The sequence below is a fragment of the Poecilia mexicana genome, unplaced genomic scaffold, assembly GCF_051168715.1.
Source record: "Poecilia mexicana isolate PSO_F unplaced genomic scaffold, ASM5116871v1 scaffold_16, whole genome shotgun sequence".
NCBI lineage: Eukaryota > Metazoa > Chordata > Actinopteri > Cyprinodontiformes > Poeciliidae > Poecilia > Poecilia mexicana.
The window spans coordinates 5,446,203-5,461,299 of NW_028263385.1; the positions used below are offsets into that span (position 1 = coordinate 5,446,203).

Here is a 15,097-nt window from a genome sequence, read left to right on the forward strand (position 1 = left end):
GTATTGTATCAAAGCCTCTTTATTTGAAAATTAGTACAAAGTCTTACATTTTTGTTACAAAATAAGTTACCTCTGTTACAACAGCCTGCAGAAATCTATCACGAGAGGCAGATTTTGTTTGCTCTGCTTAAAGGTTTTGTCCAGATGTGTAGATGAAATTATATTGACTGATTTCTGCACAGGTACAGGAACTGTCTGCATCTCTCTGCACCCACAGACTCGATATGGAGAAACTGAAAGCATGGGAAGGTGTTCGAATGAAGCACGGAGCTCATCAGTTACCAGGCAGAGTGCTGCTGAATATGGATTATTATAAAAAGGTCCGTATCTGAACCAAAACATTCATAAAAAGGCTAAGACTGAAGTGAACTTGCTCCTTAAAAAAAATGTTTGGCATTTTGGTAAATATGAATATTTATCAAACCGTTTCTAATAGCTACCACACTCTGTACCATCATTAACCAATGGACTGGAACAAGGACCGATCGAGGGACAACGAAGAGCGAGAAAAATGTGGGCTCAACGCCTGAGATCATTTTACGAAAACAGATTAGAGCCACTGAATTTTTGGAGGAGGGGTGTTCCCTCAAAATTGAGATGGACAAAAAAGTCAGAATGGGCACCTCAGAGCAACCGGCTTCAAACATGTGTTTATGATAAAAAATTAATAATTCTGAGTTGTTTCTCAAATCCAGAGAGGGAAAAACGTCTGAATTCAGGTAAATAAAAGTTACATTTCTGATTTTTTTGTCAGTTCTTTTGCTGAGGGATCTCTGAAGGGTATCTTAAACTTTTTTAATCAGTCTTTTTAGCCGGAGGGCTCTCTAAAGATAAGGATTATAAGGACTGAGATTAAAGCCAGAATTCTGACTTGTTTCTCCAATTGAGAACATTTTATTTAATTTGGACAGAAAAATGTCAAAGTAGACATAAAAGTCAAAAAGTCAATTCTTCCTTTTTTGTCAGGAGATAAGTTTTGTCAGAATAAAGTCAGAGTTCTGATTTGTTTCTCAAATTCAGAAGAAAGAAAGGCAGAAATTTGATTTAAGTAGAGTCAGTGGCCCTAATCCTCTTGCGTGTAATTTCATTATCAGTCACATGTTTTTCTAATATTTAGCAGCAATAAAAAAATCTCCAGAGGGTAGATTTATCGTCGTCCTAACTGGATGTAAATATTCTGTTCTCAGCACTTAAAAACATTTATATTTTCTAAAATGCCAAACTTCAGCTTTAACTCATTCACAGTTCTAGAAGGAAAACCAGTTAGAAATAATATCAAAAAACAAAAACTACACAAATCTAATTCCAAAGCTTTTCTCGACTAGACAGCAGGAAACGAACGAACAAGGCGGCCACATGGCCTGGTTTCTGTGGGACGCAGGCGCAATTTGAGACTTCTTGTTTGAATCATAATTAGAAAAACCCAAGTTCTCATAATCTGCGAGGGTCAGCTGCTTGTTCCCTGAATGTAAACACGTTGGCAGCGTCCCAGAGAAACCACAGCTTGTTACCAGTGCTGCAGATGTGTGGGAGCCTAAACGCGCCCACCGCTCCTAACTGGAAGCTGACGTTAGCAACAAAAAAAAAAGTGCATTAAAATGTGTGAACATATCAAATAGAGTCAGTTAGTAGTGCACTCAGCTCATGTTGTGAGGGAATAACGTGGCTGGCCTGAGGCTACATTCAGAAGACAAACTGTAGCTGGGAAGATGGAGAAAATACATTCTGGATTTTCTTTGCTTGGGAGGGAAAAAGTCAATCATGTGACGATGTGGATTACATTCTCAACAGATTTCTAAACTGCAAGTGAGGAGATCAGGGAACACAACTTTGATTCCTTTTATTCAGTCTAATGAATGATTCTGGGTTAAAAAGGATCGGTAAACGTTGCTGAGGTTTAGAAATCTGAAACAAAAATCTGAGCAGAGAAATACAGATTTGTTTTTTGTTTTTGGTCTAATGAAAGCGTTTTCCTGATCTGTAAATCTGCAGGTAATTCAAAGAATGCAACTTGAAAAAGTACCAGGGGTTCAGTTACATTTTTATACAGCTTGATCTCTCTAATGTCTGACTGGCTCTCGCAGGAATACTCTCAGCTCTAAAGAATTTTAGTTTTTAGTAGTGATGCACCGGTCAGACATGTGGGTCTGCAAAACTTTGACTCAAATTGCGATTCCACTATAATTAACATTTTTAAATATTTTAGCCTAGTCTTCCTGCCATGAGTGGAAGCAACTCTGAACTGAGCATTTATGATGCAGGAATTACTGTAAAACATCACAGAACTTGGCATTTTTAAACCATTTTAGAGATGAACGCACTTTGAACATCACTTTCACCGGTAAATGTAAAACTTTACCTCCACTTTGTTAAAGAGCCTGCCAACATTTCCAGATCCAGCTTCTTTAACTTTCATTATCTAGAGTCTTGCAGCCTGACTGAATCAAAATTCTTGTTAAATTGCTTCTTCCACGTTCTAGGCTTCGTTTTTAAACAATTTACTGATACAGAAATAGTTAACTTTGCGCTTTCTTCGTTCAGTAACAACGTCCCAGTGCAGGGCAATGATTTAGTTCATGGGGACCTAAAAAATGACATGTTTTCTTTTACACTACTATTGGGAAGAGAAATTATAAACAGAGGCTTCCTTTGGGTTTGAAAGTCTGGACGTGACCAAAAGAAAGTGATTCGGAAAAATAACCTCAGAAGGCGACACAAGCGTAAAGAAGGCGGTGAGAACTCGTGCACAACATCATCAGTCAACAAAATTCAAGAATGGAGGTAGCCTGATGAAGGAGTGGCGTGAATCAGACCCCGCCCCCAGCCCCGCCCACTCACGCAGGACTCTGAGGCAGTTTGGACTCAACGCCTCCAACACTTTCCAGCTTAATATTAAAAGCGGCCAGTTTTAAAAAGTTGGCTCAACGCTGCCAGACAAACACCTTCCTACATTTAAAGTCATCATCATTTCCACTTAATATTGAAGTTTAAGAGTTGGGATTAGCCACTCACAAACAAATTGTTACTTAAAAACATATTGCTAATAAATAATAGATTTATACATATAAAAACATCCTCCACCGGAGGTTTACTTTTTACAGTAATCACCAGTTCTCCCCCCATCCCGACTCACACACACTCACACACTTCCTCACAATTCAGTTCTTCCTCTCAGAAGGTGTTTGCTTGAAAAAAAGAAGAAAAAGGCTTGGATTAGGTTTCATGCACACACACAAACACTCTCGCATAACTCTGTTCATCCCAACAGGCTGCAGAACTGTGACTTCATTTCCTGTCAAGTGAACGGCACAGCAGGAATATTAAAAAAAACAAACAAAAAAACAACAAAAACTGATAAAACAGGAAACTGCTCCATCTTCCTCATTCAGAGGGTCGGATCACAGAAGGTCCCATCCAAGTCAGCAGCATCCAGGGCAGAGCGACGAAGCAAACGCACAAGCTCGCACTTAAAATGAACAAAAAGATGGGGAATGATGGATTTGATTTCATATCCCATGACCCTTGTGATAGTTTTTCCTTTCTCAACATCTGAACTTCTGATATATGACAAAAAAAAAGGTAAGATGATAGAGCCGAGTGAGTGTTTCCCACCCGGTGCCAGCTGCCCATCTTCCTCAGTCCAGTTTCTCCAGCACTGAGGGAACGTAGACCAGGCTGAGCTCGCTGCCGAAGTCGCAGACGATGGCGGCGTTGTCCAGCACCAGCAGCTGCCGGACGCCCTGACCGTCGCCGCTCTGGCTCAGGTAGACGGTCTGCAGCAAGTCGCCGAAATTCAGGTCCCAGAAGGAGACGCAGCCCTGGCCCCCCGTCACCAGCAGAGACTCTGAGATCACGCCAAGACTGGCCCCACAGCCATCCTCCTGGTGACCACAAACAACCAGTTAGAAGGAGGATTTTTTTAACCTCGCCTCATACAGGTTGGCAGCAGAAGTCAACAAGTGGTTAAAACAAATGTTGTTAAACCAACTGGTGGTGAAATTGCACGTATCCATGATAGAAGCAAGAAATCTAGGCAAAAATGGTGGATAGCACGGGTAAATTAGCAGCTAGTTAGCCGTAGCATCAACAGCCTTGAGTCACTCAAACTAATGCCAGACAAGAAGGTCCTACCACGACAAAATTTAATGTAGTGTAGGCCAACTATCACAAAAACAAAAATCAATCAACAATGAATTTAAGACATTTTAAGGCCTTAACCCTTTTGTTTCATCAAGTCAAACTTTAGGACATTTTTAATGCCACCTTGAATGAAATTTAAGACAGAAAGTCCTATAAATAGAAGAATGGTTGGGAGAACTTGCTGCATTACAACAAGCAGAGCAAAAACTCTGAACTCAGCTTTATGCTTCTCACTTTGCATTTGGCTCATTAAGCCCCATAGAGCCGAGCGTAACGGTTTTTTTAATCTATCCTTATATTTGCTGGCAGGAGCAGCAGAGGTCAGCAAGTGGCCAAAACGAATGTTGTCCTCACAACTGGCGATAAATTTGCACTTAGATTATGGAGGCAATTAAGCTAGCTAGCTAGCAACGGTAAATTAGCTACTAATTAGCAGTAGCCTCACTGAACGCAGTGAAGACGTTTGCAAACGACTCAAACTTTTGTCTGACAGAAGAGTCCCAGAGGCAAAAATGACTTTAAAATGTTATGCAAAACATATTTTCTCTGGTCTTCTTTGAATTTCTACTATTACTTTCTGCGACCCGTTCGGTACCTGCTGTATGGAGTACAGTTTGATGCCAGTGCTGCGGTCCCAGATACAGATGAGGTCATCCAGTCCTGAGCTGATGACACAAGAGGTAGTGCAGACCAGGGATGTGACGTCGCCACGGTGACCGTAGACGTGGCTGACGCGGCTTCCTGTCAGGACATCCCACAGGCAGATGGCGCCGTCCTGCCCACCGCTCGCTAGAACCATCGTCTGATGAAAAAAATAAATGATGACTTTTCTATTTGTTTGAATGATGGAGTATTAGGGCCACGCTAAGAAAATAATAATAAAAAAATGACATAAAATTAAGAGAACAAAGTCATAATATTACAAGAAAAATGTTGTAGTTTTACAATAAAAAAGTTATAATATTATGGCTTTATTCTAGTAATATTACAACTTTATTTTTGTAATAATGACTTTATTCCTGTCCTATTTGACTTCATTCATTCTTTCAATGGAGTCATTTCATACTCCATTGTCTAAGTTTTGATTACTTTCATTTAAAAAAAAAATCATAGAAATATTATCATATAAATTAATAACCTTGTATGTTAAATGTTGAAACTACTTACAGAGCTTTAAAAAATAGGAACTACATGATGAAAAAAATGCATTTTTTGCAGAATTTAAAACTACACCCTGTTTTAAACAACCTGAACACATTTAGTTTTCTACAGTCAACATTTGTAGACTAAATTATGTCTGACTATTTGGTGCTTTAGCCATTTGATAGAAGAGTAAAGATGTATTGTTACTGACCTGGTCAATGTAGATGGCTGTGATCCCCCCAGAGTGACCCTGCAGGGTAAAAAGGCAGCAGGAGTCCTCCAGACGATAAACCTGACCAAACGGTACATAATAAGAGTATGTGTTTCCTTTTCTGTTGCGTTTTATAAAAACAGAGAAGCCAGTGACGTTTTAAGACAGTGTGGTAGTAAATCGTATGAGGTTTGGAGTTTACCCTGACTGTGTGGTCCTGGCTGCCGGTGACCACCCTGCCTGCGGCCGCTCGCAGCACAGTGATCGGCTTCTGGTGGGCACACTGCACAGAGCGCGTGAGCTGACAGCTGATCAGGTCCTCGCTGCTGTAACAGGGAGACGGGGGCATGCTGCCTCGCCCAGGGGCACCTGAAGGCATCACAGCAGGGATCACTGCTCTGTTACTGGAGCTTTTCCAGGCCATTTCTGTCTCAATGTCTAATACAGAAGTTTATTGACATTTTTGAAAGAATCTATATCACATTTACTAATCGAATACCCTAAATAGTGTCACATTTCAGGTCAAATAATTATAAAGATCATCTCACCTCTGTACTGCAGCAGACCCAGAGGTTTGTTAATCTCAACAGTGAAGAAATCTAACGACCCGTTGAGTCGCGCTGCCACGATTCTGAGAACAGAAAGTCAGAAAAGATATCAGAACCTGATGTATTTCTCCCACTTTTCATATCCAACTTTACAAATGTTAAAAATAAGCAAAGAGAAATAAATTGATACAAAAAGAAAACATTTTTTAAATTAAATAAACAAAAACACAGACATCTATATAAATATGTGTGTAGTTTTTGTTTATTTTTGTTTTAAGACAACAAGTAAAAGATCTGAGTTTTACCTGTTGTTAAGAAACGCCAGCGCGGTGATACCAGAGACTCCATCTTCATTGCTGCACCGCAGAGACCCCTCTACCGCGTCCCACAGCTGGAACCACATGAAAAAATTCACTTTATTTTAAATGTTGTTTAGTTCCTTAAATACACGAGACCTCTAATTGTTGTTTACTTCAAAGTAGGGCTGGAATGACTACTAATCAGGATTAATTGATTACTGAAATAATCGCCAACTAATTTAGTAAATGGTTCATCGTTAACTGGAGCATACAGACACTGCAGAAGGCCCAGTGCCGAAGGACACACTCAGAGCAAATTAGGCCAAAACTGTGCAATAAATATATACGATTTACATTTAAGATTTCAATATGTAAATATGTCAGTAAATATGTTCTACCCAAAACTAGGGTTAACACGACAAGAGATTTTTATTACCTACAGCCATCAGCATCTACAATAACTCTTGAATTAAATGAGCCATAACAACATTTAATTTAGTTTCACACACCTCCAGTTTGCCGCTGCTCCTCCCAGCAGCGATCAGATTCCCTCTCAGCTCCATGGCCCAGACGGAGCTTTCCCAGTCTCCAGCGGACTGCGTCCCAGCCCCGGCAGCCTGGTTCGGGGGCCCACATGCGTCCCCCAGGCTCAGGCTCCTCTGGAGATGTGTGGCTGAAGGAGGCGAGGAGGAAGCGGAGGAAGGAGACGGGTACGTAGACGGCGACGGAGGCTCATGCTCCATGTAGGCGCGCTCCACCAGCCCTCCGAAGTCGAACCCTCCTCTGGGCGGCGTGGTGAGGTTGGAGGGCGGCTGGGAGGTGAAGTTGGTGTCGATGAGCGGAGTCAGGTCGGGCTGGTCGGTGAAGAGAGGCGGCCGGGTCGGAGCGGTGCGACGTCTCAGCGGGTAGCAGTCGTCCTCCGATGCCCCGTCACAGCTGAGGTTCGGGTCTCTAGAGTCACAGGCGCAGTCGCACTCTGCAGTCATCGTGTCGCAGACGTCTCGCTGCTCCCAGCAGCCACTGCTGCTGCATCGTCTTAATCTGTAGAGAAAACAGAACAATCAGATGGATACGAAGAGAGAGCAGCCTGCTTCTTCCTCCAAGAGGTCACAATAAATGGGAGGGAAGATGGGAAAAGCCTTCAAACTGCACTGATGTGAAAACTTGGCCCGATGTTAATATCGCTGTTCAGGCAGAGGTGGTATTTTCCTATACCGAGTATTTTATATATTTCACTATGCGCTGCATCGCTTTCGTCGCATGATCAACCTCCTCAGCTCCACCTCCACAAACAAACAGCAACAAGCTGGCGAAAAATATCAGTTAATGTGGCCCAGTTTTACTTATCGGACCAATACCGACATGTTAAAAATGACTAATATCAGTAAATACTGATGTTGATGCAAATAATCTCTTACTGAACAAACATAAATAACCAACTTTTAACTTGCGTATATTTATTCAGCGCAGGAAAAAAAACTATTGTTTTGAACAAAATCACTAATTTTGTGACTGGAACTGTTTTCATGTTGAGATTTTTTCTGTTTTTTTGTTTTTTTTAATCTAGCATTTCCAATAATTTATGGACTTCAGTAAATTTTATGGGGACTTATGAAGAGATGACCCACAGATTCCTCAGTGCACATAGCAGACAGAATAAAGTTGTTTACGTTTGTCCTTTGTTTAGTGATGAAGAGCTCAATGTTACTCTCATCAGACTAAAGCACACAATTCTAATTAACAGTCTAAAAAGCTACACATCTTTACATTTGTGATGTTAGAACACTTTCCAAAAACAGCATATAATGGTTGCTAGAGAGACATTTTATCATTAAGCTTTGCAGATTTTTGATGCCAAAATGAATAAAAATGGGTCCTCATTAAGCCTCATTGGCAGTGAAAAAGAGAAATATGCTTATATGTCACACCATATTTATGGCCCCTGGAAACAGGGGTCTTGCATTACTAATTAGTTCCCAGAAAACTCAGATTAAATTTAAAAAAGCTAATCATAAATTTAAAAAATATTTTAATCACTTTCATTTTGTAGGAAATGTTGGGATTGCCAGTAAGAGTGACTCCAGTTCTTTTGTTAAAAACTGAATTAACTCATATTTAAGGTTTAAAGTTACCCTTAAATTATCAGTGCTCCTTCAATTAAAGTAAAGTACAAACATTTATTTTAAAGCTACATTTGTCAGACATAACATTACATTTGGCATTATCTGTAAGCCCTAAACTCTAAAAATCATAATAAAGGCTTCAAATATTTTACTCTGTCACTAATCTAAATAATATGCAGGTTCCATTTTCTTATATTTTCATGATATTTAACATTTTTAGCTGCACCAGTAATGCAAGTTAGGAAATCATTTGGAGGACTTGCTACAAGCACTTTTGTTTCAAGAAATTTAACGACATTTCATGGTTCAATTTACTTTTAAACATGTTTGGAGAGCTACTGAGCACAGAGATGAACTACAGTGATCAGGAGGGTGTACATTAGTCATAATTACAAGTCTGCAACGTGGAACCTTCCTACAAAGTCAACCTGACCTCTCTGTGTTTTTATTACAGCGTCATAAAATGCAGATAAGGGTTCATAAAAAGACTAAATGGTCTCATTGTTTTCCTTGTCCCAAATAGAAGAATTGTAAATAATCAAACTGGTTAAAGTCTGGACAGCTTCTAAGGGCAGCGTAGCTGAAGAGGAAATTCAGATTGTGACCTCACCCTTGCTTTGGGATGACCGTCAGACAGTCACCAGTCTGGGCATCCCAAACACGGATCTGTCCCGCCAAGCAGCAGCTGGCCAGCAGCATCCCATCGCTGGCCAAACACTCGATGTCCTACAAGAACCAACGAGAGGAGTCATGTTTGCAAACACGCTTTATAATAATACCGTGAAGCATTTTTATTAGTCTTCCGAAGCCCTTCTTACCATACTGTGTCCCCTCAGCAGCAGAGGGGAGATCTCACTGACAGGTGGAGAATAACCGTAATCGTCGCAGGGCAGTTCGCCTCGTCGCCGACGCCCGTGAGCAACACCGTTTCGGCCGTAGTTACGGGGACAGAGAACGCGGTAGAGGCAGAAGAGCAGCAGAACCAGCAGGACCCCTGCAGCCAGGCCCAAAGCAGCAACCCTGGACAGGAAGTGGGGAGAAGAAGGCAGAAATGATGAAACTCTCAGAATGAGCGCAGTAGAAATAAATTGTTTCTAGTCCATGAACTGGCGATCATGTAAACATCTCCACAAGTGGAGATGTTCATGTCTTAAACATATTTCACAAGATGCTGACAAGGAAAATCCACCTGCTGTCAACTGAGGAATGTGGAGTTAAAATGATGATGAGATAATGACCTTCTCTGACCAAAACTGGCTTTGAAACAACTTAATGTAAAGTTTGGAGCTTGAAGAATCCTAACATTTGGTTATTTTACTTTCTAAACTACAGTAACCTGAATTTGACTTTTTTAAACAGGAATTAAAAATGTAAAAAGTAGAACAGAAAAAGGGAGGATTTAACCAGCCTAAGTTCTAAGTGTTAAAACTTTCAATTATTGGCCCGTAAAGAAACAGTCAACGTCTTGTCATTTATTTCTGGAAAAAAAATAAAAAAACTATGTATGCAAAAAGGTTTGCTGTTTTATTCCGTTTAAATCTAATGAGGGGATAAGATGTATCTGGTCTCAACTCTTCATCTAAGAAGAGGAGAAAAAAAAATAGAAAAATTTAACACAGAACTGACATAAATAGCAATAATTAGGCCATGATTTTTACTTTTTTTTGTTTTGTTTTCACCATTCAAGCCAGTCAAAGCGGATGTCTGGAAAGAAACCAGTCCACATTCCACTTCTGTGTAAGAACCAGTTTATACTTGACTCCAAAGCAAATCGCATGTTATCTCAACGGCGCCTCAGGTTTATCTTTACCAGCATGAAGCAGCAGCAATCTTCCAGAAATCTGGGAAGAGGACATGGAAATGTTTTGTTTTGAATACTTGGAATCTGTGTGAGACATTCCTAGTAAGAGAATCTCCCAGCCGATTTAAATCTATTTTACCGACTTATCCCCCCTGTGGTAAAAAAATAATAAAATAAAATAAAAAATGTTATAAATAGAAGTTTTTCGGGTTTCATGATATGCCCCTCATTAAATTATGCAACACTGATCTTTAGCACACTGGTCTTCTATCTGTTTCAGGGTCAGATGAACTCAACAGCCTCTTCTCCAACTGTGAGGGTCACAACCCTGACCCAAATATTTGAAAACTAACATACAGACTGAAATGAAAAGATCAGCTTCCACTCCGGTGAACTGCAGTTGGGAGAAAACACAATGTCTTATATAACACAGAACAAAGATAACTCAACTCCAGACTCTGACATTGTTGGAGCGAAGGTAGATGAAGAAGATGATAAAGATGACTGGATAGAAATACTGAACTGTGTAAAATCACACGTTAATTTGTGAATGTAGCCTAATAATGATTTGAAATTAGAAAAGTAGTTCCAGATTTTATATGATAAATCTGAAACTTAGTGCAACATTTCAGTAAACTATAAAACTCAGCGTAGTTCAGCTGCATAGAAATCCTTTCTCAGGAGGATTAGCTACATTTTTCTACACCTGATTGCTCCATCTGTAGATTCAGATATCAAGCAGTCAGTCTGATATTAAAACTGTCCGTTACTCTTTGGTTTTCTCAGGTTCTGTAGCATTTCTTAAAAAATAATTTGGAAGCCCTTTTGCACAAAGTACAATGCAAAGGCAACTAATTATTTAAAATATATGAAGTGGGTTACATGTGCATTCTGTATATAAGACACAACTCTTAGATGAGCATAAATAAATACGACTTAAAATTATTTCATCACCTTAAATACTTCCAGACATGTTTGGTCTAACTGAAATAAAATCAGGACACCCTTTCTGTATGAAGTAAAATATTCTTTGCTGATGCATTTAAAGGAAACAAAGTGGGTTTTATACACCAGAGGTCTGTGTATTTCAGAGTACTCACTTGTAGAGGGTGAGGTCTGTCTGTATATCTGCAGAAACTTTAGGGATTGGTGGAGGAGGGTGTCTCGTGTCCTGAGGGTGACGCGTTTCAATGGCCTCCTGGGGGCTCAAGTGAATCGTGACGGGAATTACCGGGAGAAGGCTGATGTACCTAAAATTGACAAGGAGGATGACATTTTTGATCCAAAAATTAGATTTTAAAATAAAGGAAGACACAGCTTTAATTTTTCATGCCTTCTTGAAAACAAAAAAGCAGCTGAAAGTAATTTTGATGGTAAAGTCAAAGGTGAGTAATGTTAGATTTATTAAGAATGTAGTGAAAACATTAGGGTACTTTTTTTGTTTTTTACTAAAATAAAAAAGCATTATTATACAGAGTAATAAAACCCACTCTTAAAGTAACAGAAGGTTGAAACAAAATAAAAATGTATTTCTTGAATGCCTGGCAGATACATGTATTTTTTTAAATCATTTTTAAGATTGTTCAAAAAAACAAAACTATAATCCTGTTCTTAAATCAAAGAGAAAATCTGACCCAACCATGATTTCAATGCAAGTCATTTGATAAAAGTACTGCTGTGATTTTACTAAAGTTACTAATAACGCTTTGCTAACATTTTAGAGAAAAGTTTGTAAATTTAACTGGAAACTGAAATCAGAAGGAAAATAAAACCTAACCAATATATACTAAGATTGATTTTCTATTTGTATTTACAAATCTTTTTCTAGTTACGTACAGTTCAATATAACAAACGTTTAAATCCAGTCTCCTATTTTAGAGTTACAGACAAAATACTAAATTTGTAATTTGAGGCAATACTCACTTCTTTGCTAAAGTTATATTGTAGTAGCTGAAAAGCGACGGCCAATGCCTAAAAGACAATCTCCTCCATCCTTCCTCATCTTCGGCCCCCCAGGTGATCTGGGGCACGGAGGGCGGGGCGTGAGGAAGAGGTCCTGCTGGCCCAAGGTGACCTTGTGATTGGTTTTCAGGTAGTGGAGTTGGAGCCGGAGCACGGTGGATGCTCAGGGTGCTGGTAGGATCCCCGCCACGGAAAACCGGTGCCACTGCCAGATGGGGGCTTAAACCGCCTCCGCCGGAGTCCCCCAGGGGGCTCTGCTCAGACACCTGCGCAGCCAGGTAGGTGCGGATTCCAGCCGGGTCCGTGTAGACAAGGATGCCGATCCAGATTACCGTACCAACCTGAAAATGTGGAGAGAAAGTGAGATTAGAACTTGTGAGTCTGTTGAGTTGGGATTCACAAGTTCCCAACTCATGGTTTGGGAACTTGTGCTCATGGTTTAATAAACCTTAATAAAAATACTACAATTTCAGAATATTAACATTAGAAACTAAAAAAAATATATATTTACAATTATTTGTTTTAATTTAAGTCAGAAAAAGTCAATATCCTGATGCTGATAAAATAATAAAACATTTTATGTTACCTACGTTTTTTCATTGGCATTTTGATTATGATACATAGACTTAATTAAAAATACAGAATAACAGAACAAATTTAGTAAGATCCAGTAGTCTTCTTAGGCAGAGTGTTTGGAGTCAGTTGGTTTTGTCTTCCTTGTAAGTGAGGAAAACGTATAGAAACGTTTCAACCAGCTGACCAGCAGAGCGCAGCAGCAGGTGGGGGAGGAGCTACATTAGTCGAACTCCAGCCACTTCAGGACATTGTCTAATAATCTTATAAAAACACTGTAAAACATTTGGTATGAAGGACGTTTTTATGATTTTGAATCCTCAACCTTAAGAGTTAGTTTCTCAAAGAAAAAGTAAAAATAAACACCTTTGACGTTAGAAACAGAACAAAGCCCCCCGAAAGTTCAACTTCAGCTACAATAGTGGCTTAATAGAAAAAAAGCAACCAGAATTAGATCAATCAAATAATAAATGGACTTAAAACTTAATTTAAAAACTAAAACCAGTCAGAACACGTAGCATAAAGAGATGAGCTGACTCACCATGATGATGCGCTGGGCCAGGCGTGTGCGGGCCAGGAAGTACACAACACGCAGTCTTTTAGGGAGCCTCAGGTTCCTGAAGGCCGGGGTCTGCAGGGTGATTGTGTGGGGGGAGGGCCGAGGCGGAGGAGGGGCCTCTCGTGTTCGCAGGGGTCCCGGTTTTGATGGAGGCAGGCTGGCCTCGGCGGGAAGCCGGCGGTTCAGGTCGGCCAGCTGTAATTAATTTAGATTAATTTTTAATATTACCGTCAATAAAGTTGCATAGGAAGACATTCACCAATTTCTTGATTATTATTTATTCGCTACACACTGTTGTTTACCCTCGTATGCAAAAAAGCTAATGTAACTTAGGTTGTATCTGAAATAGGACTCCTTCTCAGAAGTAAAAAAAAAATATATGTTTTCTTATTAAATGTTTGTTTTTTCATGCAAGTCTTACCTCCATACGGCGAATATCTATAGACAGGACTGTTGTGAAGAAAAACATCTGCAGAAAAAAGTCAGAAACGAGCCCCACGACGGCAAAAAGACAAAACTCCTGCACAAGACAAAAATTTGTTTACATCACTTTATATTCTTTAACTTTATCTTTTTCTTTATAGACACAATCATGTTTTTCTCATGATGCAATAATTAAAGCACATTTCTCCAACCTGGATAGCTGGCACCAAGGTGAAATATCCAATCAGGATGATGCACAGCTCAGTGGCCATGTTCTTCATGATAGACCAGCTCTCATTACTAAGGCCTAGAGAGGCAAAGGACAAAACATAAAGGGTACTACATGTTTTTAATCCCAGTGAATCCTAAAAGGATGACTGGGTGAAAACCTTACCCTGAGCAATTCGAAGTTTGACCTCAAGGTCAACGGGGGTGGAAACCACAGACTTGGTGAGCACCAACACATTTTCCAGGCCGATCACGACAACAAGGTACGGGAAGATCTCACTGCAAGGAAACAAAAGGTACATTAACCATATATGAGTCAGAAAGCTTCAAAATCTTAAAGAAATCACAACTGGCGTTTGCAGCATTGTCATTTAGAGGAACTCTTCTGACTGACGAAGACCCGTTCTAACCTCATAAACACTCTTAGCATTCAGACATCACATCGTACATGGTGAGCTGAATAAAAGTCCTCTGAAGATGTTTCTCCTGGATGTCTGACTCTCCTTTCAACAAAATTTGTAATATTTGCTCCATTCCTGGCAGATAAGGAACATGTTAAGAAACTGTAATTAGACTGATAGAGTTTGATGGCTAAAATATTACATTGTGAAAATTAAAATTTTAACTGTGTTGGCTGCTTTATGTGAGGAAAATAGATTTTCAGCTGCTTCTATTCACTTCTGCCAACAAAGCATTTTGGTTATTAAGTTGTGGGAAGAAATGTGCTGGAACACGATTAACACAGCTGCTCAGAACAGGAGCAGAAATAACATCTGCTTGGACGACGGTAGAATTTCTGTTTTTCTGAATTTCACACTTTGACCCAAGATGTTATTCACCACCATGTTGAAATAATTACAGACCAGAATGATCCGTCTCCTTATCACTGCCTCATGGAGGCTGTAACCAGCCTTAGGCAACTTTATGCTTGTACTCAGATACTTTCTTTAATGTTTTCTACACATATTTCTTCACTTCAGATTAGGCTGGGCTATCTGCTTTACAAATAAAATATCTTAATGACAGAAAATACTTCAAAAAACTTGCTTGCATTTTAATTATCCCTTCTGGAACTTGACCTACATTT

General features: G+C 39.7%; 1 protein-coding gene across 4 annotated transcripts in view; it reads right to left on the reverse strand.

Moving 5' to 3' along the window:
* Window positions 1-3: 3 nt before the first annotated feature.
* scap (SREBF chaperone) overlaps window positions 4-15,097 on the reverse strand; it is a 30,227-nt gene continuing 15,133 nt past the window's right edge. For all 4 annotated transcript variants that reach the window (XM_015006975.2, XM_015006974.2, XM_015006973.2 and 1 more), the window contains exons 9-23: window positions 14,177-14,289; window positions 13,995-14,089; window positions 13,781-13,879; window positions 13,342-13,554; window positions 12,189-12,568; window positions 11,366-11,515; window positions 9,283-9,484; window positions 9,075-9,190; window positions 6,851-7,382; window positions 6,348-6,433; window positions 6,043-6,125; window positions 5,697-5,863; window positions 5,495-5,575; window positions 4,736-4,942; window positions 4-3,881 (exon numbers count right to left, since the gene is read on the reverse strand). In XM_015006975.2, coding sequence (XP_014862461.2) covers window positions 3,636-3,881; window positions 4,736-4,942; window positions 5,495-5,575; window positions 5,697-5,863; window positions 6,043-6,125; window positions 6,348-6,433; window positions 6,851-7,382; window positions 9,075-9,190; window positions 9,283-9,484; window positions 11,366-11,515; window positions 12,189-12,568; window positions 13,342-13,554; window positions 13,781-13,879; window positions 13,995-14,089; window positions 14,177-14,289 — 2,770 coding nt within the window. In that variant the 3' untranslated portion in view covers window positions 4-3,635. The remainder of the gene's footprint in view (window positions 3,882-4,735; window positions 4,943-5,494; window positions 5,576-5,696; window positions 5,864-6,042; window positions 6,126-6,347; window positions 6,434-6,850; window positions 7,383-9,074; window positions 9,191-9,282; window positions 9,485-11,365; window positions 11,516-12,188; window positions 12,569-13,341; window positions 13,555-13,780; window positions 13,880-13,994; window positions 14,090-14,176; window positions 14,290-15,097) is intronic.